At 33.5% G+C, this 23081-nt stretch overlaps 1 protein-coding gene across 1 annotated transcript in view; it reads left to right on the top strand.

Moving 5' to 3' along the window:
• LOC149782244 (uncharacterized) overlaps nt 1–23081 on the top strand; it is a 577549-nt gene that overhangs the window by 541935 nt on the left and 12533 nt on the right. The window contains exons 185-192 of the mRNA XM_089935097.1: nt 1357–1560; nt 4913–5111; nt 5913–6177; nt 7025–7070; nt 7279–7406; nt 12583–12613; nt 15277–15509; nt 22528–22567. Of these exons, the coding sequence (XP_089791223.1) occupies nt 1357–1560; nt 4913–5111; nt 5913–6177; nt 7025–7070; nt 7279–7406; nt 12583–12613; nt 15277–15509; nt 22528–22567 (1146 nt within the window). The remainder of the gene's footprint in view (nt 1–1356; nt 1561–4912; nt 5112–5912; nt 6178–7024; nt 7071–7278; nt 7407–12582; nt 12614–15276; nt 15510–22527; nt 22568–23081) is intronic.

Here is a 23081-nt window from a genome sequence, read left to right as displayed (position 1 = left end):
ACAAATTCGTTCTTGAACTCAAAACAAAACACGTGGTTTTGTATTTATTATCTATCTCCTTTTTATTCACACAATTCTTTTTAAAAAAATTAACTGACACTTAAAAACAAATAATTAGGCATTTTGCATTTTATGAAAGATATTGTACAACCCTCAACATGTACATGAATGTAACCATGACATAGCCTATAGATACTGTGCAGTTGCATTGGTCTGTCTGCATTTCTTATATGGATTTACTCTTTATCTTTGAATTTTTAAAAATGGAACATATGAATAGATTTAGTCTGCAGTCACATGCAAGTGAATGTTTAATCTTATTTCTCAATGACTGAGCTTTCTGTATAAACTTGAATGCTTTTAATTGCTGCTAATCTATATTTGTCCTGAATTCTTTTAATTACTATCAGTCTATATTTGCCCTGAATGCCTTTTAATTACTGTTAGTCTATATTTGCCCTGAATTCTTTTAATTGCTGTTAGTCTATATTTGCCCTGAAATTTGCTTGGAAGTAGAATGTCTATTTAGTACAGAGTGAAAGAAAAAGGGTCACTTACTGTTCCAAACACTATGTTCCATTTGAGAATTAAGGAAAAACATCGCTTGCTTGTGACTGCAGATTAAATCTATTCAAACAGTACATTGAAACTCTCAATTTTTGTGTTTTCACTTAATACAAGAAATTATTGTTTCAATGAATTGATAATTTAAGAATAAAATTAAGCATTTATTCCAATAACATGGACTAGATTTTAAATAATCATTTTGATATACTTTAGCATGAACATTCTAAGCAATACAGCATTATTAATCTGTTTTCTTTTATGCTTGAACAGTCACAAGAATTTAAAATGTAAACATACAGTTACTGCTGTGTCCCAGTGATGTTGACAAAATCGTAACAGGATGTAATACATTATGTTACATATGTTTGTCAGTTTTATCCTCCGATTTACTGAACAAATTTGAGTCCTTGGTAATTTTAATAGACAAATTTTATGTCCCTCCACTTAAACTTGCTCCTTAAAAAATATAATTCCACAGACCATATTTTTGAATCTCTGAAGCTGAAATGGTGTTTTAGATGATTTACATTGTGGAATGTCTCATGGGGTAAAGTTCTCTTCAAACGTGGTGCTTTTCTAACTATGCCTTGATTCATGAATCTTGACATGACTCCTTTATCTGGATTTTTAAAAATTTCAATGCAGGATTTCAGTGGCAAAGTATTTCTTCTACATCTTCTCCTCTCTCCCTCTCTCCCTCTCTCTCTCTCTCTCTCTCATGTTTAATGTCACTTTGCACAACAGCTTCATCTACGTGTAATCAAATATTTATTGTTAATCTACAAACAGATCTACTTCAATCAGAAGAAGAATGAAACAGATGAGAATATAACGCAAACTGTGTACTTTGGAGCGTATGATGTGGAAAGTGAGTCCAACATTTTAACAATCAACTCAACTATTCCTGACACCAATAATGGTACCATCACAATTCTTAACCAACGAGAAGAAATCCCCAACCACTACAAGGATCAGTGTTCACCACAGGGCAAGGTAACTGGCTTGGACTTTAATTAACAGAATTTGTATTTATCTATGTGCGTTTGAGTGTGTATGTGTGCATTGGTGTTTTACCTGCATGTATTCATGAGGTGATTTACACCAGGTACTTCTTTAGGTAACTATACTTCTCCTCAGATTTAAATAAAACCTTTTTAAAACATTTATTTCAATTATGTCTGTGCATATTATGTCTTTATGTCTTTATCTAAGGATAGAATTTTGACCAGACTATGGTAAGATAGGTTAAATTTACATGTTGTAGAGGTTGTGAGATGGTTCATCTGGGGTTACATTCTTACAATACAAGCATGCTGTTAGGTTATGTGAGATAGTTGAGCAATATCATGCCCACAATTATATTAATATTAACAGTTTTCACTCTTAGATTGCCTTTGACAGATTTTTCTACAGAACACAGTGTTTATTACTTTTTTGAATAAAACATTTTCTCTGTTCGAACATTCAAGTTTAATTTTGCTGCCAAATTTCTAATTAGTGCATTATAGTCCAAAGGCCAAATTTATAATTAGTGCTATATAATAGTCCAAAGGCCAAATTTATAATTAGTGCATTATAGTCCAAAGGCCAAATTTCTAGTTAGTGCAGTATAGTCCAAAGGCCAAATTTCTAATTAGTGCAATATAGTCCAAAGGCCAAATTTATAATTAGTTCTATATAATAGTCCAAAGGCCAAATTTATAATTAGTGCATTATAGTCCAAAGGCCAAATTTCTAGTTAGTGCATTATAGTCCAAAGGCCAAATTTATAATTAGTGCTATATAATAGTCCAAAGGCCAAATTTATAATTAGTGCATTATAGTCCAAAGGCCAAATTTCTAGTTAGTGCAGTATAGTCCAAAGGCCAAATTTCTAATTAGTGCAATATAGTCCAAAGGCCAAATTTATAATTAGTTCTATATAATAGTCCAAAGGCCAAATTTATAATTAGTGCATTATAGTCCAAAGGCCAAATTTCTAGTTAGTGCATTATAGTCCAAAGGCCAAATTTATAATTAGTGCTATATAATAGTCCAAAGGCCAAATTTATAATTAGTGCATTATAGTCCAAAGGCCAAATTTCTAGTTAGTGCAGTATAGTCCAAAGGCCAAATTTCTAATTAGTGCATTATAGTCCAAAGGCCAAATTTATAATTAGTGCTATATAATAGTCCAAAGGCCAAATTTATAATTAGTGCATTATAGTCTAAAGGCCAAATTTCTAGTTAGTGCATTATAGTCCAAAGGCCAAATTTATAATTAGTGCTATATAATAGTCCAAAGGCCAAATTTATAATTAGTGCATTATAGTCCAAAGGCCAAATTTCTAGTTAGTGCAGTATAGTCCAAAGGCCAAATTTCTAATTAGTGCATTATAGTCCAAAGGCCAAATTTATAATTAGTGCTATATAATAGTCCAAAGGCCAAATTTATAATTAGTGCATTATAGTCCAAAAGCCAAATTTCTAGTTAGTGCAGTATAGTCCAAAGGCCAAATTTCTAATTAGTGCAATATAGTCCAAAGGCCAAATTTATAATTATTGCTATATAGTCCAAAACATTATGTTTCCATGGGCTGTGTTGCAAACTGATTTGCTAAGGCAGGATTTAGTGAGAGATGTCAGTGCAAGTACATGTAATAACAATGTTGATAGGCTATTATCTTTGCTACTAAGTGTGATACACTATGCCTGCTTTGGTTTGTTTTCAAAAATGTTGATTTCTCTGATTATATTAACTCCAGTAATGATATTATCACATCCACAGTATCAGCAATTGAAGATATTGTATGTGATATTAGTGATCGCCATGAAGTAACTGATTTGCTTGCAACTGGAAGTGACAAGGGTGGTGATGACTTAGTGATATCTGTTGTACCCAGAAACAGTGAGGTTCTGGATAGTGTATCTTTACTGTATAAGTTATTCCATACTGCACTTCTTCATACTGCATGACATGTCTCTAAAAATGGTATCATGTCTTAGGAACTACTTTTAATTGTAAACAAACCATGTACACTCATGTAGTAGATGCTGGAACGTTTGATTTATTAGATTTGTCTGTAGATTACATAAACAGGTTGTGTGTGTGTGTGTGATTTGGATTTCTAAAATAGCTTTAACAATTTTTCAGTCATATCACAACGATGTCTGCAGTTTGGCAGTTTATAGTGATGTCTAACACTGGAGGATCATGCCACAGACATGTAGCATGATGTCCCACCCAGTCACATTATCCGGGCACCAGGCTGACCAGTCCTAACACTAACCTCTTAATGCTGAGCACCTAGCAAGGCAGCTGCTAGTATATTATTTTTATAAGTCTTTGGTATGACTCAGCCAGGGTTTGAACCTAAACCTCCCATATCCAAGGTAGATGCTCTAGCCACTTAGGCCACCACAGCAGTTCTAAACAAGCTGTTTGGTCCATTTGAAAGTAAGATGTCAAAGCGGAGACTTGGTAATCAAAAAAGAAACTTTCAACCCAGCAAAGAATTGTATGTGATATAAACAATGTCTACAACAAACATGAGACACACAGCACTGAAAATACCACGCTGATCATTGAAGTGGTTATTTAGATGAAATGTTCATGACTATTTGTAAATCGAATGGTTCAGATCATGTGTTTTTCTCTCACGGGTCTAATAAAATAGCATACAAAGCATATTAAGGCCAAAGACTATCTTGTCTCCCTCCGAGACATTCCATTTTACAAGTCAGTCAGAACACAAAATTAAAAACAAAATGTAGCTGAAGATGGTGGGTTTTGGTAAAAAAAACAAATAACCTTAGAGTCCGTCACCAAAACAATGAGGAAGTCTTATTCTCACTGGTGAAATTGTCTGTCATACTGCATCTGCTATGCAGTTGTCCCCATTTTACTTTTGTGACCTAGAATTCAGATTAATAGTAGGCATAGTGTAAATATCTGGAACCCCTCCAGCAAAGCATGCAAGTGACAATGCATAAATATATGTTGTCTTTAGCTGGTAATAACAATGTAAAAAATATACTTACCTTTGTGAATCTTGAATTTCCTCAAAATGCATTTTCTTAGTAATTTCTGCTAATCAGAATTATGTGGGTGCCAAAATCCACACTGCAAAATTGTACTGTAATTTAGACTTTATTTTCAGCAGAAATTCATCGTGTCTGTTCATCTGTCTTCACTGTGCTAAAAAATGTAGACCAATTTCACTATATTTATTTGTCTTGAGATAATGACACATCAAACAGTAACTTTTTTTTCAAGAGTATACTTAACATACCTAAAATATATAGAGTTGGAGTATCTTCTTGCAGCCTTATTTACTGAAAACTTTTTTGATTGATTTATTTATAGTGTTATGCTACAGAAGTCAACCATCCATCCAGCTGGATGAAATGGATCCTTGTTGATGTGGTGTACAACCAATCAGCAGTATTTATCGGTGTCGATGAAGCATACCTACATGTGACGGACATTGCAGGCGCTATCTCTTCTATTCTTACCCTTAATATTGTCATCATGGAAAACCCATGTTACCATGGAACTTGTGCCAGTAAGTAAATTATGATAAATTTTACAAATAAGGTATCTGTGTGTATAACAGTGATAAATAATGCTTTATTTTCATAGGGTACAACTCATTTAGTTAAATTTTTTCATGCAGCCCCAAGGGGCATAGAGCATGTACACAATTTTTATCAGAGAGAATAAAATGATGGTATTAGTTACAGTCACACAATTAGTTCACTTAACTTGCAGTGATAATTTATACATGTGCAACATTATAAAATGTTTGTAGTTGGGCTGTAGAAATGCATGTGGGCAACAGAGTAACTGTTATACTTGTTGAGAAACTATGTGTACATTATCTTAATAATGGCCATCTCATGCTGTTCTTGTTGTTGTTGAGGGGTTTAATGCCTTTTTCAGCACAAGATAGGCTATACATGGCGGCCAGTATTAATGGTGGAGGAAGAACCTGGGAGAACCCCGGAAAGAACCACTGACCCACGAGAAGCTACTGGCAAGCTTTCTCACATACCCACATAGGCCGAACCAAAGACTAGAACCCATGCAGACAGAGGTGAGATGGCAGTGATCAGTAATGGTGAACACTTTAGACCACTCGGGGCCCCTTATCTCATGCTAATTAAAGGTTTTGTTTTGCTTTAAGTGAATTTGGCATTTCAGTACATAGTATTTTTAAAATGACAAAATGTTGATTCTCACGTAACAAAAACAGGACTGACTATTAAGTTTTCTTACAAAATTTAGACGAAAAAAGAAAAGAAAAGTTAAAATGTTTGATTCATAGTAAATGAGAAGTAAAATATTTCATCTCAAAATATTTCAGGTTTGCATCCCAATTGGTACAGCTGTAATGACTTACGACGCAACCAGGGATTTGAGAAGTACTACTATTGTAACTGTGATGCGGGATACAAGGGCCAGTATTGTGATATAGAGGTGAACGCTTGTGGCAAAAACCCCTGCTACTCGTTCCAGACATGCAAAAATCGTGGTAATGGATACGAGTGCATTACACAGCTTTACTTCATTCTTGTCATGACCTTTATTGGTTTGGCAGTCTTTGGTGTAGGGGTGTTCTTCATTGGGAGGTAAGTACAATATACTTATACATCTATTCCTTACCTAATAATACCACTTTTAATATTAAACATTAGAATTTCAGAGCACTTTTATAAATATAGGAAAATCAGCATCCTTTTGACTCAACTGGTTTCTGAAAAAGAAAAAAAATAAACAAAGCGAGAAATTTTAATGCTGAAATTATTTGCAATTTAGCAGTGTCAGGATGACATCGGAAAAATGAATCCCAAACAAATTTATCACCATAAATATTTTAACCTCTCTAGATCTTTAGTCACTATAATATAATGAGCCAAAATAAAATCCCCATATTTAACAAGCAAACCACATTTTTTGTAGTGAAAAAATATATATATATGTATACATACTTGGGTCATGCCATACCAGTCAGTCAAATTTTAAAAATCTTCCCAGATGACCTGATGTCTGATTTCCATGAAATTTTGTCCAGATGTACATATATGTTAATGATTGCTGCATGAAAAATTTTGGTACTCAATTCTAGTTATGCCAGATTGAAGTGGGAAGGGGGTCCCATAATGTTTCACTGTTGATTTATAATATTTTATCATTTATCTAAATTTGGCTCATGTCGAGATCTTAATAAAATAATGTGTAAACTTTAATGAATCAAATTTACATACTTAGAACTGTTGCCAAAAAGCTACATATTTAAGGAAATTAAAGTTAGTGAATGAAACAGATGCAGCAGAATTATTTAGAAGATTTTTACAACACACTTTTTGAAAGAATTTCAATTGATTTTCTTTCAAAACATATGCATATGCTTCATGGATAGGGTAACCAAAAATTTCTTCAAATTTTCTACTCAAATTTCAACTTCTCTTTTTACAGGTACATTCGAGTCAAGATTCTTGGTACAGACAAGACCAAGCCAATGGTAATATTTGTATTTTCAAATCTATTTTGAAACGGTTGAATAATATAATCTGGTGATATATTAGTTTTCAGCGTATAAATTTATTTTGCAAGTGCAAAATTGTACAAGTTACATTCAAATATCACTACTGTTGTAATAGAACTGTCAGAATATAAACAGAAATATTGTTAAGCTTCATTTCTTAAATATCCAATTTCTCTTGCTGAAGGTCAATACTCCAGTATCAGCATTCCTTGCGGACACAGTCATCTGTTCAATGCCTCCTGTAGAAAGCACAAGAAAAGAGAAACTTGTGCCAGATTATCTTTCAAAGGATCTCTCACGATTTCGCATGTGGTAAGTCCTGTAAAAATTCACACAAAAAATTAGTTTTTCTTGGTTCTAAATAATTTTGGCATTTAACCCTGGTAATACTGTGTTGTTTTGGCATGACCATGAAGCTAGTGCTGATTTGTTTCTAACTGCCTTCTCTGTGTATGCTGAATTGTTTTAGAACAAAACAGACTTTTTGGGCCAAATCCATATAACAACTACAAAAATACAGAAAATGGGTGGAAAAGTAATTTTTACCCAAAAAATCAAATATATTGATTCTGAATGTGTACATGGACAGTAAATTTGTTTCTACGTATTACATATCCTCAGTTCATAACTTTTAGGCCTCGGCTAGATAATTTAAACTTTACTTTCAAACACATCTCTACATTTCAGTATGGTACACTACTTAGATGGTGCAATATTTATGTATTTATTATATACAAATTTTCCCCACATAAAACATAATTCCATTCACTTATATAGTTCATTGATAAGGAACAAATACTAATCATACTGAAAATGATAAATATTTACAAATTTACTTTGGTTGCCATAGCAACCAAAAAGTAATGCTAGTGTTTGAAAGGTTTAAAAGACTGTTTAAAATAATATTGTTAGCAGAATCTTTTATCCAACTAAATACAGCATTCATTGTTCAAAGAACTCAATATTATCAAGTTGTTTTAATTATAAAGGTAAAATAATAATTATCATAATGTAGAGAACTAGTTATCTCATTTGAAAATTGTTGAAAGGCAGATGTCTAAAAACAGATTTTTATGTAAACATCTATATAAGCAGTTACTGTTGGTTGCAAGAATAAATTTGATGAATACAATTATACATGTGACAAATGTAGTAACTGACACAAAATCCATCTTCAGGTTTGTTATTGACTGCAGTGGACTATTATTTCATCACATCATGTAAATAAACAAATATAAATTTTTCTTTCAAAACAAAATAAATACTGTTAAAAATTATTCACTTCCACAACTGTCAGTGGCCTACCAAATAGACATATTTAATTCTTTTACATTCTAGTGTCTACAACTGAATGATTTGAATGCAGTATCATCAGATAGAGCAATATTATCACAGCCATTAGTTTGGGTCTTGTCGCAATACAACAGTAGTGTACCAATTTTCGGTTATACATAGTAATGAAACAGCCAAAAAAATGCCAGTGTGCTACCAAGTTAGCTCTTTGATTTTCACCACCAAGTGATGCAGAAATAAACAACAGTAGGAACACGGAGAGATGGAGTTTAAAAACACTTGGGAGCTATTGTGTCCAGTACACATGTATGAAAGTGATATTGGTTATCAGGTATTATTTAGAGTGGAGCTGTACATTTGAGAGGCCTGAAATTCATTATTACCAAATATTTACATAAATATTTCTCATTGATTATAAATTATTGAGCAAGAGTTGTGAAGTTTTCAGTGATAATTAATAATTGCAGCTTGCCAAAAATATTTGAAATTAAGTTTCTCAGCAACAATCTTAACATATCTTAACTTCTACATTGTCAAACATTTGAGGGGTTAAAACAGAGATCAAGCTTTTTATGTTTATTGGCCTACTGCAGAAACTAGCTCTGTTAAAACAAAACAAAATGAACTGACGAGGAAGGAAAAAAAAAGATTTCTTCCGGGTCAAAAGTTCAGATGTTGGATGAAGGTCTTGATTATTAGATTCCAAAGTCACATAAATTTCACATTGCTGTCATAAGAGTGGGTTAAATTAAGAAGTGAATCTCTCTCTCTCTTTTGTCCACTTCTTTTTCAACTTGATTGCTGAGAGAGAGAGAGAGAGAGAGAGAAGCAGAGCAAAATGAACTTTATAATGTGATAGAAATATTGTGATTTTTATTTTTTTTAAATGATAGGCAAGGAATGAAGATGTTGGAGTTGACACTCGAACCCCCCCAATCCCCACCCCCCCGTAAAATGACTAGTTGATCCCTTTCAAGCTAGTACAGTTCTCACTCTTGATGATACAATGTATCATCCAGTATAAGAAAAGACTCATTGATAAACTTAGCTACTATATAGTTTAAGCTTTATTTACTGTAGCTTTAAAGTTATTACTGAATGGGATGGCCAGGTTAAAGCACTTATATATCAACACGCGATAGTGTCAGAGCACTTTCATATCAACACATGGTATATTCCTGCAAAAAAATCTCAGATTTGGAAAACTGCATATTGCTGTCTATTCCTCCACACAAAGCCCTCACAAACTTTTATTCTAATTAGGACCATCCCATACATATATACAGTAATCAGTGCCAACTGAGAATGGGACAGCTGCGAGACTGCAGCTACTTAACAGCCACCATATTGTTTACATCAACATCCATGGCTGACGACAGACTTTCTTGGGCAAATAGTCAGTTTGAATATTTGTTTCACTGATATAATGTTTCAGTGATGCAAAGCCCTGATCATCGAGACTGTTACATATGCTATCTCCCAGTTATTATTAGCATACAATTAATGATTGGCCTAGATTGGACATCCGTAGACATCACTGTCCTGTGCCATAAAAATGTGGTATCCGCACACAGAGCTAGGTGACATTTGACCATAAATATAGGGTTTCTGCACTACCAGGGTTTGTTCATTTGTTGGAATGAAATAATTACAATCACCTTATGCCAAAAAATCATCTTAAGAAAATCAGCAAACCAGCATATATCTGCTCCTGTTGAATATATAGATAAATAAATAGACAAAGAAATGCTGAGATGAAAGCCTATAGGGATTGATCAACCCAAGGGATCAAAATAAGTAACATTTGAGACTTTGAAATGTGATATATATTGTGAATTTCATAATCTAAGTCATGCTGATCCAAGAAAACCACAAAGTTATCATGAAATGCAAATTAGATGTTGCATAACTGAAATAAATGTAACATTTGAAATAAGATGTACCAATCATTTGATTATAACAGCATCATTGCCAGGCATGGGTTGTAAAGCATCATTTTAGTATTCTGACTGCATCACGCTGAAGCATTAAACATATGTTATTATTCAAAATAAAAAAATTGTATGAAGTCATTGAGAAGATTTGGTCTTTCACCAACCTTATTACAAATGTATTATTATCATATTTTATACAAATGTAAAGTGTTAGTATGAGATTTTCACTATTTCACTTGTCGGTGTTACCACAAGATTACAGTACATATTAGATCAGATGGTATCCATGAAATTAGATAGTACTGTCAGTGTTCCCACAAGCGCATAGTACATATTAAATCAGAGGGGATACATAAAAATATCTCATACTGTCACTGTTCCCACAAGATCATAGTACATGGTAGATCAGACGGTATCCATGAAATTATATAGTACTGTCAGTGTTCCCACAAGTGCATAGTACATATTAAATCAGAGGGGATGCATGAAATTGTATAGTACTGTCAGTGTTCCCACAAGCGCACAGTACATATTAAATCAGAGGGGATACATGAAAATATCTAGTACTGTCATTGTTCTCACAAGCGCACAGTACATATTAAATCAGAGGGGATACATGAAAATATCTCATACTGTCAGTGTTCTCACAAGCGCATAGTACATATTAAATCAGAGGGGATACATGAAAATATCTCATACTGTCAGTGTTCCCACAAGCACATAGTACATATTAAATCAGAGGGGATACATGAAAATATCTCATACTGTCAGTGTTCTCACAAGCGCACAGTACATATTAAATCAGAGGGGATACATGAAAATATCTCACTGTCAGTGTTCTCACAAGCACACAGTACATATTAAATCAGAGGGGATACATGAAAATATCTCATACTGTCAGTGTTCCCACAAGCGCATAGTACATATTAAATCAGAGGGGATACATGAAAATATCTCATACAGTCAGTGTTCTCACAAGCGCACAGTACATATTAAATCAGAGGGGATACATGAAAATATCTCATACTGTCAGTGTTCTCACAAGCGCACAGTACATATTAAGTCAGAGGGGATACATGAAAATATCTCACACTGTCAGTGTTCCCACAAGCTCACAGTACATATTAAATCAGAGGGGATACATGAAAATATCTAGTACTGTCAGTGTTCCCACAAGCTCACAGTACATATTAAATCAGAGGGGATACATGAAAATATCTAGTACTGTCAGTGTTCCCACAAGCTCACAGTAATATTAAATCAGAGGGGATACATGAAAATATCTCATACTGTCAGTGCTCCCATGAGATTACAGTACATTGTAGATCAGAGGGGATACATGAAAATATATAGTACTCTGTGCTCCCACGAGATTACAGTACATTGTAGATCAGAGGGGATACATGAAATTATCTTGAGTGTTCCCACGAGATCATTGTACATGGTAGATCAGAGGGGATACATGAAAATATCTAGTACTGTAAGTGTTCCCACAAGATTAATAGATTGCAGATAGATGGTCTATTGAGTTGGATAGGATACATTAAAATCTATTGTCAAGATTGTTTTACTTGAAATTTTCCTTGATCAAGAACACCTTTAACTTTTGTAGTTGGAGCATACTGTCGGTTGTTATGAATCAAATGACATGTAGTTTGCACTTAGTTACTTATCTTTACTATTCTCTACAACTCTTTCCTCAACAACTTTTGTTAAATTTTTTGTATTGTTTTGTTTTTACCAATGTAAATACACAGTAAAATATCCTTTTATCTCCCAGCATATTTATATTTTTTTCACTGTAGTGATACTATTGTGCTTTTTCATAAGTTGATTTGTTGATTTGAGATAATTTGTCAAAATTTGCCCCATGTTAAGATCTTAAAAAATTTTACGTGTATACTTTCATTAAGAATCAACTTACCAAGTTTTGAATTTTTGCAAAAGCTACATAGTAAAGAAAATAGTTGTGCAAAAATTAAAATTTGTAAATTTAACAAATGCAGCAAATTATTGTATATACGGAATGCAAATAAGTGTATTGATTTTAGTCTTTGTTGTCAGGACTGTTTTCATCTTAATTTGTTTTATGATTTTTTTTTTTTTGCAGTCTGACACAATTTTGGTTAAGATTTTAGACTGATTTTCTTCAAAACGACAGCTTTCCAATTTATGCACATTCATGTCTTCATGTCTAGGTGACTAAATCCATTTCCTGTGCAAAATGTGCACCTAAATGTCAACTTTTCTTCTTTTTACAGGAATAAAGGTCAAGCCAGCAGTTCTTCAATGGTAATGTTTACATACCTGTGATAAGGTGGAATGTATTTTGTTATGATGTCCAATCTATTTTGAGGTCAAAAGGTCACAGTTAATGTGACTGAAAGAAATATTCTTTCTGCTCAATGACTTGAATGATCACCATAGTTACCACAATTTCTGGATGATTTTCTGTTGGGTAAAGGAGAACCAAATCAATTTCAGGTTATGAAAGTCAAAGGCCGAGTTCACTTTGAAAGAAGAAAATAGATTCCATACAATAATTTACACTCTTCCTCATCTACAGTTACCAAACTTTGTAGATGGCTTGTACTTTTAGTAAGAAAAAAATCTTCATTTTTGGGGTCATCAGATTAGTGGTAAGCATCTAAAGGTTTACAAATTACTGCCACATACCTGGACCAAACTCTGTGAATGGCTTGCACTTGAATAAGGAAGAAGTATGTTGATTTTTGCAAACTTAAGTTGAATATATAGAGGACTATTAACCCATTACCTCATATAAATACTTTTGGACACCTCTACCACATTCTCATGGAAGTGCTATTGGGTGGCCCCATCCATTTCACATAGAAGCAGGTATTTGAAATTTCAGGAGCCATTCCATGATCATGTTATATCCAAATTCATGTTATAGTAGAGCATGCTATTGCAGGGTCATACTGTATTGTGCTATGATGTTGTCCAACTGTTCTGTCATTTTTAAGGTCAATGGTCACAGTTAATGAATTCTCATGCAAGTGCTGTTGGGTGCCTCCATCCAATTCACATACAAGCGTGTTTTGATGTCTGTGCAGCATCCACATGGAAAAGTATTTTTATGGCTTTAGTAAACATCAGCCATTTTGAGCTGGTTTTCATAGAGCCACCATTGGGGAAAATACTATTACAAACTTCTGTCACTGAAGTAAATGGTGTCACATGACCCGTTTGGTATTTAAGGTATAGTAACAAAAAGCTTCAAAGGTAATGGATGCCTCCTTCAGCGCTTTGGATGATTAGAACGATGGCTATAAAGGCAAATGGAGGCCTCCTTAACACTTTCATGTGTTTGGATTATTAGATTGATGGCTGTAAAGCAAATGGAGGTCTCCTTCACTGCTTTCATGTGTTTGGATGATCAGAATGATGGCTTGAAATAAGTCACATAATAGGCTCTACTATCAATGGAAACAACACTAATTTTTATACAGTTTATCCAATTCTGATGATTTAGCGATACATGCATTGACAGTGAACCAGAAGATTTAGAGGTAGTGAAATAGTTTGTCACTCAGTTTCTCTGACTTGATGTTGAATGTTATCTCTCAAAGTTTTAAAATGTGTCAACAAATCTTCTATGAAAAATAATATACAATCATATAGAGCAGGATTTACTCTTGAACCTCTCCATAGATACCAAATATGTACACACAAAAAATTATGTTGAACTTAACATATCTACACTACCGATTCAGTGGCCTAAGTGGTTAGAACATCCGCCTCGGATGTGGGAGGTTGCAGGTTGAAACCCCAGCCAATTAATATCAAGGACTTATAAAACAGTACTAGCAGCTGCCTCACTAGGCACTCAACATTAAGAGGTTAGTGTTAGGACCGGTCAGCCTTGTGTCAGGATAATGTGGCTGGGTGGAACATGATTCTGCATGTTTGTGGCATGATGTCCTAGTGCTAGACATCACAATAAACTGCCACAATGCAGACATTGTAGTGATATGACTGAAAATTTGTTAAAGTTACGTTAAGAAATCCAAAACACATAACTACACTGCTATCTATTCTAAAGGTAGACCTATTTGCATAGTCATTTAGGTAACACATGTTCTATTTATAGCACTCTTTGAGACATATATATGGACAGCCTACACAATGAGAGATGTTATGAGGTAAACGGTTAAGCATAGAGTACTGCCATATAATGTGCTGTGTTCAGTACCCTAATCTTCTTTTAACCGATTTGGCTTTGATCCCATCTGTAAGCGTAATGAGGCTGTACCCTGTTTCCAAGCTCTGCAGCACCAGGGTCATTCAAAATACACCAACGTGGGCAGTATTTAAAAAAAGCAGACAGATATAGCTCTAAAATGATACCAAATAATCTGGAAGTTCTAGTTGCACTACAAAATACAGAGGGAAAAACCTCCATTTTTGGACCCGTTTTTTTTTTTCACCCAAAATTCACTCGAGGTCGGAATGCGATTTTGTGTCTGGATTTTATACCTTTTGGCCTCAGATCTAAGGCAAACCAGTCTTAACTGCACACAGACAAGTAAAAAAAGAACTCCAACTTTTACCCTTCTGCTCATGCGCAAGCAAAATAACCAATGGAAAATGATGTTTCTAATACAACTAGGCATTAGTCTCATGGAAAATCTGTTGAAAGCTGATGTATTACAATGTATTCAGAAATAGCCCCCCAATGTCTTTCCTACGCACATTTCAGGCGAAAATGACAAAAAGCTAAGGGGTCGAATGAGTTAAATCCATTTTGAGTCTGTCAAAAATAATACAACCTGGTTTATGTTGCAATTGTCAGCTTTTTAATTCATTTTGCAAGTGCATTAGCATATGTCACAAATTACTTTAAATTACCACTAATGTTAATCAAGTATTATCAAACTTTAAATAGGGACGCAGTTGAGCCTAAGTTCATAAATATCCAATTTCATTTGCAGAGCTTCTACAATGATTTCTATGTACCTGTACCTGCACGTAAGGTAAACACATTCAACAGTCCAGGAAATCCTTTTGAAGACACAGAAGTAAAGAAGTTTGTGCCAATAGACGAGGAACTGACAGACCCTGAGATACCCATGAAAACAAAGGAAAACAATCAGAACTTGCCAGTTAGGTTCCCATTTCAGTCCGGGATGCAGTATATATCACCCCATGATATCAAACCAAAAAGGTAGAAGACAGCTCAACATTTTTCATTATTTCTTTTCCTAATCCCTTTTTCAAATCTTCAGCGTTGAATAGATTGTTTACAAATGATTTGAAGTATCAGGAAATATAGTCCATTCTTATTTTGTACTCAATGCATACAGCAATAGCTGTCTGTTCCTTCAGTTGAAAAGGTCTTAAAAGATGACCAAAGAAAATCTTAGTTTCAAAAACAAATGTTTTTTGTCTATTATTTTTTTCAACTCTTGCATTTATGTTTTATTTTGCATATATTCAAAAAATGTTGCAATTTTACTTGTTGTCTTGCTGGAGTATAACAATAATAATAATAATACAGTGTGACCCCACTATAACACGGTAGTTGGGGTCCATAGAACCCGACCATGTTATAGACTAAACCATGTTATAACCAACCAAGTCAGCTGAAGAAAATGATGCATTTACCTAAAATATGGGGGTGGAGAGGGTAATAAAAGCAGGCACAGAAATACATGCTTTTGGTTAAATGAAGACAAGCTAGTATGAAAAAAAATCTTGTATATTGACAACTTACATTTATATAGTACAATCCATAATCCATTAAGTACTGTACTTTTATATAATAAATCCATGAATTTGAGTATGGATCACTTGTTATAAGCTTCATGTATGACTTATGTCCTGTTAGAAAACACAAATAATGCATATTTATTTAAAAAATGGTAGTCATTGTTTTGATCTATATCCAATTGTCACTTTAATAATTTACTACAACTGTCACAATTAGCACATGACTATAGCCGTTTACATGCACATGTACTTCAATTGGCCTAGATTTTGGTCAGCTAAGACCATGCCATTTTACTAAGGCTACCCAAGGGATGATAGGGAATGAAAACTTGAACAAATTAAAAAGTTTAACATCTTTGCAAGATACCCCATTTTTACTGAACTTGATGGCCATATATCTATGGTTTGAAAAGTTTGTAAATTTAATTTTGCATTTTATACTGCCATTGGTAGCGACCATCAGCATAATTTTTTCCTGCAAAAATTAAACTTTCATGGCACAATAAACATGTTCCAGTCACTTTGGAAAATGCAGCAAATCTTTTAGATTCCATTGCTTTAATTTAAGTTTGGTGCTGACTTCCTTTGATGAGAGGTTATTTGTTTTGATTGAAGATTGTAGTTGGCTTTCTTTGATGAAGAGTGCATGTGTTATTGAAGTTACCGCGAAAGGACAGCTTTGGAGGACCAAACATATGTCTGTTTCTTATTGCAGCAGCAACGTCAAAAAATTGTAGACCATTGATTGAGACTGTTTTGTTTTTTCATTTGCTTAGTATTTATACAGAATTATTCATGCTTCAGAGGTGATCAGTTTTCTTTGAAGTTTCAGCAAAACTATTGTTTTTCTTCTGGGTACATTTTAAAAACAAAATAAATTATGCTGTTGTTTGGTCAGTTGTAGCAGTTACTTTTCCTGCCTTCAAAAGTTGGTGGATTTTAGCTAGTCCTGGTAGCATAGGCAGACCAACCAGTAGATCTGTGATTTTGTTTGTTTGGATTTATTTCTGGTGGTGGAGAGATGCTGCCTTCCACGCATCAGAATTTTTTTTTAAAAAAAAGCTAACTTATGATGAATGCACAGGAATTCTTTTCTGACAGGAATTACTACAGAAATATGAGTATTCTGAATGATTTAATTCTATGAGTGAAAAGAAGAGGAATTTTACTTACCATCCACATACAGAGGTCAGTCGAAATAAAGACATTAATTGCTAGTAAGCAAACGATAATCTGACACTATTTTGGCCAAAAGATCTTTTATGAGATAGTGCCTCATCCATTTGATCTCTGCTACCAGAAATGTTTTTTTTTTAATGCAGAGTAAGCGATTATAATATAACAATGCACTGTAGGATCACTGCCATCTCACCTCAGTTTGCGTGGGTTCGAGTTGCGGGTTCGGCCTATGTTGGCATGTGAGAAAGCTCACCAGTAGCTTCTCGTGGGTCAGTGGTTCTTTCCGGGGTTTTCCCGGGTTCTTCCTCCACCATTAATACTGGCTGCCATGTATAGCCTATCTTGTGCTGAAAAATAGCGTTAAACCCTACAACAACAACAACAACAATGCACTGTTAAGATGGTTTGTCAATATGAACAAAGAATTTGTTTATCTAACAATATATAAATTCCAGTGCATTTTATATCAAGTTTGCAGCTTCCTTTCATAGTGCCTCTGAATTTCATTATTCCAACCCAAGGTTGTATATACAAGTTTAAACAGTAATATTGGGGTAAAAAAATCACCAGTTGGTATATTGCCAATAAGGAACATGAATCACAATTTGCGACATTGGGGAAGCCCAACGTGAACTCTGAATGAACATTTTGCATGAGAAAAATATATGTATATGAAATTGCAGGAGCCAAGCCACAATCATCTTATATTAGAATTCATGCACAATCTCTTCCCCCAAAAATGACAATCAACTTTTTACATATTACTTTTCGTTCTTTTGTGAAAGAAAACAAAATTTCATGAATGAGAACAGTACATGTGTATGAAAGTTCTGAGCTATACAACTGCCGTGTTATATCCAAACTTGAGTTTTAATGGAGCATGCTATATAGGGGTTACATTGTAATAGTAATGACTTTAATTAAAGAAGCTCATTTTGTCAAATGACCATTCTTCATTAGGCTTTTTACAATTACATTTGTGTGTGTGTGTGTGTATAGATATATATATATATATATATATATAATTTTTACAAGATGTGTCTTTAGACACAAAGTTCTGTTAAAACTATACAGTTGATCTACTACTACAGGAAAATATGCACACGACTTTAAGGATGAGTACATACAGGATTCATACAAATGGTTGACGAACATGTCTAAACATTATATACGAGTACATGATAACAATATTGTAAAAAGTAGTAATACTGATGGACCAATTTCACAATACCTGTAAATAACGTAATGCTGTCTGGTTATTTCATAAAATCTTAAAATTCCAAAACAAGGCGCTCACTGATGGAAGAATTACAAAGGATCAGAATGTCAGAAGTATATCAATTAAAACCATAGAGGATTTACAGTATTTAACCATAAAAAAAATTAAAAGAAAACTTAAATCTTTTTAGTGTCAACATACAAATGGCTATGCATGTGTTACGTACCAGCATCCAAATTTTCATGAAAAAATATGCCTTGCAGTTTAAAAATAGAACAGTGTTATTTTAATTAAAGTAATAAAACAACAGAATAATGTTATTTTAAATTACAATAGTAAAACTATAGAATAATGTTGCCAAATTAAAATATAAAAAACTATATAATAATGTTATTTTAAATTGCAAAAGCAAAACTATAGAATAATGTTCTGTTAAATTAAAATACCAAAACAATATACCAATGTTATTTTAAATTAAAAATTGTTCAGACAATTGTCAGACTTAGACCAAGGATTCTGAAAAGCAGTCTATGAAGATGTTTCCAAGGTTTGAAACTAACATTAGTCCATTAGACTTGCAGATTTCACATCAGACTAAAATTGGTATTAGTCTAATGAATCTAACGGAAATTTTATTTTAAATTTAAGTTCAAGCAAAAGGAATGGGGGGGGCTGTTGCCTTCTGAATTTGCAAGGATGGTGATGGTTTTTCCACAGATTTAAGTTAGTTTATTTAAATTACATACCTCTGAACATGTTTTGACAAATATTTTTTAAAACTTAAAAAGAACTAGCTCAAATTGGTTTGGTGTAAAAGAGGATAAAACGTTCTAAAAGAAACATTTTTGTATAAACCCTTTTTTATGAGATATTTTTCATTTGCTTGGCTGTATGTTGTTTAATTTTTTATAAATATATTGGGGAATAGGTCGATTATTGATATTATTATTATTATAGGTCTGTATATACTGAATGCTTCTATTTGTTGATAATCACTGTAATTACACATACATACATGATGTTATGATATTAATAAGATTTTCCAATGCTGATCGCTACTTCCAAGTCATTTAAATAACATTCACCCAGCAGTGATAACACTATTTTCATTTTTAGCAATCAATATCAGGAACCACTCATCCAAAATGCATAATGTGAAACAAAATCATACAAATGATTGTTTCTGTAGATGTTAACTAAGAAGCTTTTTAAAAGCTTGGCATGTGTCAGCTGACTTTGTTTAAGGTGGTATGGAATTCCATAGTTTGGGTCCAGAAAAACCAAAACTCTTCTTTTAAAGCTCAGAATTTGTTTTAGTTAAATATAACTTGTTTGAGATCTAAGTTCATAATGTGCACAATTGCAATAAATTTAAAGTTACATATAAGGTAATCAGGAGCCAAACCATGTAAGGATTTATAAACTATTAAACCCTTTTGAAACTGAGTTCTCTGTTGAAATGGAAGCCTTTTAGAGTTTTAAAGAGATTTGTTTATGGTGTTTCTTTTCACATTTGTTTGGAAGTGTTTATCTTCCCAAAGCTTTTAGCTTATTTTGCCTTTACATTTTGGAATGGTACATTTAGTCAGCCATTTATATGAACTAGTTTGTGAAGAACAGTCCTACTGCCAAAAATCCTGGCCTTTCATAACTGGTCATTACACTGTATAATCAGTACATCTGGTGTATTAAGAAAGGTGGTCTCATAGCAGGGTGTATTATATCATTTCTTTCATTCCAGTTACAATATTCTCAGTTGTGTGTATAGTGTTGATCAGTACAAGATTACAACAAAAGGTAGATTCAAAGCCTATTTAGGTAAATAGAAAACATAAGACTTCACAGTCCTGTTAATGCTTTCACAGGGTTACAGTACATAATAGATCAACAGTATATTTCTGTGCATATAAACAGTTGATTTACATGCTCAAAATATTAGGTGCAGATTTTACTTTCTTCCTCATTTTTACCAAATCACGTAATTCCAGATCATGATTTATATTGCTGTTTTATTTACTCTGATCCATGTCCTCAAGAGTTGACATTTTTCAGTGATATAAGCAATCCTTACCATTTTTCAGTGATATAGGGGGCGCTCACCAGATAATATGTACTTTTGAGAGAGTGACGTATGTAAGGTAAAGTAGTTCGCATTTAAAACATGCACAATGGAGAGAATGTTGGCATACCTCTATGCTACATTAATGTAATGTGGATGATATTTCTTTTGGATATTGTACATGATTTAAGCACACAGCTAACTAAAATGACTGCTCCCTTGTGTTAAAAAATCAGCCTGAATTAGTCTAAAGTACACTATACATAGCAGCTAATAAAATAGGGAAAATGAATTTTGCCAGACTAGACAATACCAGCTTCTGAAAGTGCAATGAATGAATTACCAAATATATAAAATGTAAAAAAAGTTATCGGCTCTTTTTTATACACAGTTTACCTCTGAAGTTCAGGAAGTGAAAATGACCAAGTAGAGCTAGCGCTTTTTTGAAACATGCACATCTGAAGTAAGGCCAAGCTGTATACTCTATAAGCCATAGTACACCCATCAATCACACACCAAAAATAAAGGGAATTAAAGGTTCTTTTGCATTATACCTGAGATATACAAGTTTTTTTTTAAATAGCCAGTATAACCAGTGAGGAAAGTCGATGGAATTCTTTTTCTTTAAAATCCACACCCTATGCAAAATACGCAACTGTAGAGCACCACCATAAGCAGTCCTTACCATTTTTCAGTGATATAGGCAATCCTTACCATTTTTCAGTGATATAAGCAATCCTTACCATTTTCCCTGTAATCTAAATGAAAAGACATGTAATTATATAAGGCACATAACTAGCATGTATTCATATAATTGTTATCTTTATTAAAGAATGATAATAATTTAGGTTAAAATTCTGAATATAGAATAACTAGATTATGTATTCATTTTAGTTTTGTATTTTGGCTTAGGACAAAATCATAATTTTCCAATTATCATTCAACTTTTGATTTTAGCAAGCTAGTTGTTTCGACATCAACTTCTTTGTTTAAATTGGCCACATTGTATTTGTTTTTTGACAGCAATCCAGGCCAGTTAATTGTTTGATCCCTGAAACTGGCTTGGGTTGAAAGGGAATTTTTTATGGCAGTGCCAGGATACTGTTTATTCTACAATACTACTCCACACAAATTTTAAAATAATATATCAGGTTTGCAGTAATGAAAAAGCAGATTGCACTGCTAAAATGGTCCTATCCCTAGAACCATTTGATTTTAAAATACCATATACTGAATTTAAACCTAGTATCAAAGAGTCTTTGTGTCAGAAGTGGCAGGCGTCATGGAATGATGCAGTGAATAAGAAACTTCATGCAATCAAGCCAACCTTAGGAGAATGGACTCCTTCCTAAAGAACCATCCATAGGGAGGAGGTAGTCATTGCAAGAATTTGAATTGGTCATACTTATATAGCCCACTCCCATATACTAAAAGGCAAAGACCCACCAGAGTACATTTCTTGCAATGGACCATTCACTGTTAAGCACTTTATGACAGGGTGTTTTGACCTCCAACCTTTGCACGATCAGTACTACAATGTGCATGACATGAAGGAACTTTTTGATTCAATAAATGTGACTTGTATTATAGAATTCCTGAAAGAAGTAAACATTTATTCTAAACTGTAACTTTTATGTTATCACCTTGAGCAGTCTTACGTAATGTATATTCCGACCCTTTTTTTCAATACCTTTTCATCTGTCTTCATTAACGTACACCATTTATATCCCCCATTGATCGGGAAGCTTTATTTATTACCGTTACCATCTTATCATTTTAATTTCAACTATTTGGTTTTGATATCACTGGTTGATATGAGAATTTTTAAAATTTTTAAACAAGTATACATATAACATAAATAGCCTAACAGTGCTGACGCACCATTAAAATACAATCAATCAATCAATTCTCAACAAATTGCAGATTGACAATTTATGCACATTCTTCATGTCTAGGGTGACTAAACCTATTTTGTTTGCAAAATGTGTACACAAATGTCAACTTCTCTTTTTACAGGGAGAAAGATGAAGCTCCACCCACCAGCAGTTCTACAATGGTAATGTTTATATGCCTGTCATAAGGTGGAATGCACAGTGTGATCCTCCCCATAACAGAATGGTTGGGCTCCATAGACCGCAACCTTGTTATATACTGACCATGATATAACGAACCAAGTCAGTTAGCTGAAGAAAATTGTGTCCCAAAACTGGCTTACCATCTTAAATCAATGCATATGAAATGATAAATTAACACTCATGAGCTGACATCTTTAAACAACAAAATAACGTCAGAATTCTCAAAAGGCCCAGCCTTCCAATACTTGTATTTCCAATGTTTAATTTAAACTTAAAGAAATTGGTGAAATTAAAAAATTTCAGGAGCCATGCCACAATCATTTCATATTTGAATTCTTACATGAAGACAATTTATTTGGGTGTACAAGAAGATTTCATGTATATTAAATTTCATTGGCCACACGACAACAGTCTTATATTCAAAATTCATACACAGTCTCTTTTTCAAAATGATGAATAATCTTATGCACATTATATTTCGTACTTTTAAGAAGG

The sequence above is a fragment of the Sinohyriopsis cumingii genome, chromosome 15, assembly GCF_028554795.1.
Source record: "Sinohyriopsis cumingii isolate HCF-2022 chromosome 15, ASM2855479v2, whole genome shotgun sequence".
NCBI lineage: Eukaryota > Metazoa > Mollusca > Bivalvia > Unionida > Unionidae > Sinohyriopsis > Sinohyriopsis cumingii.
Note: the sequence above shows the minus strand (reverse complement) of the source record. Positions and strands in the feature narration are given on the sequence as shown.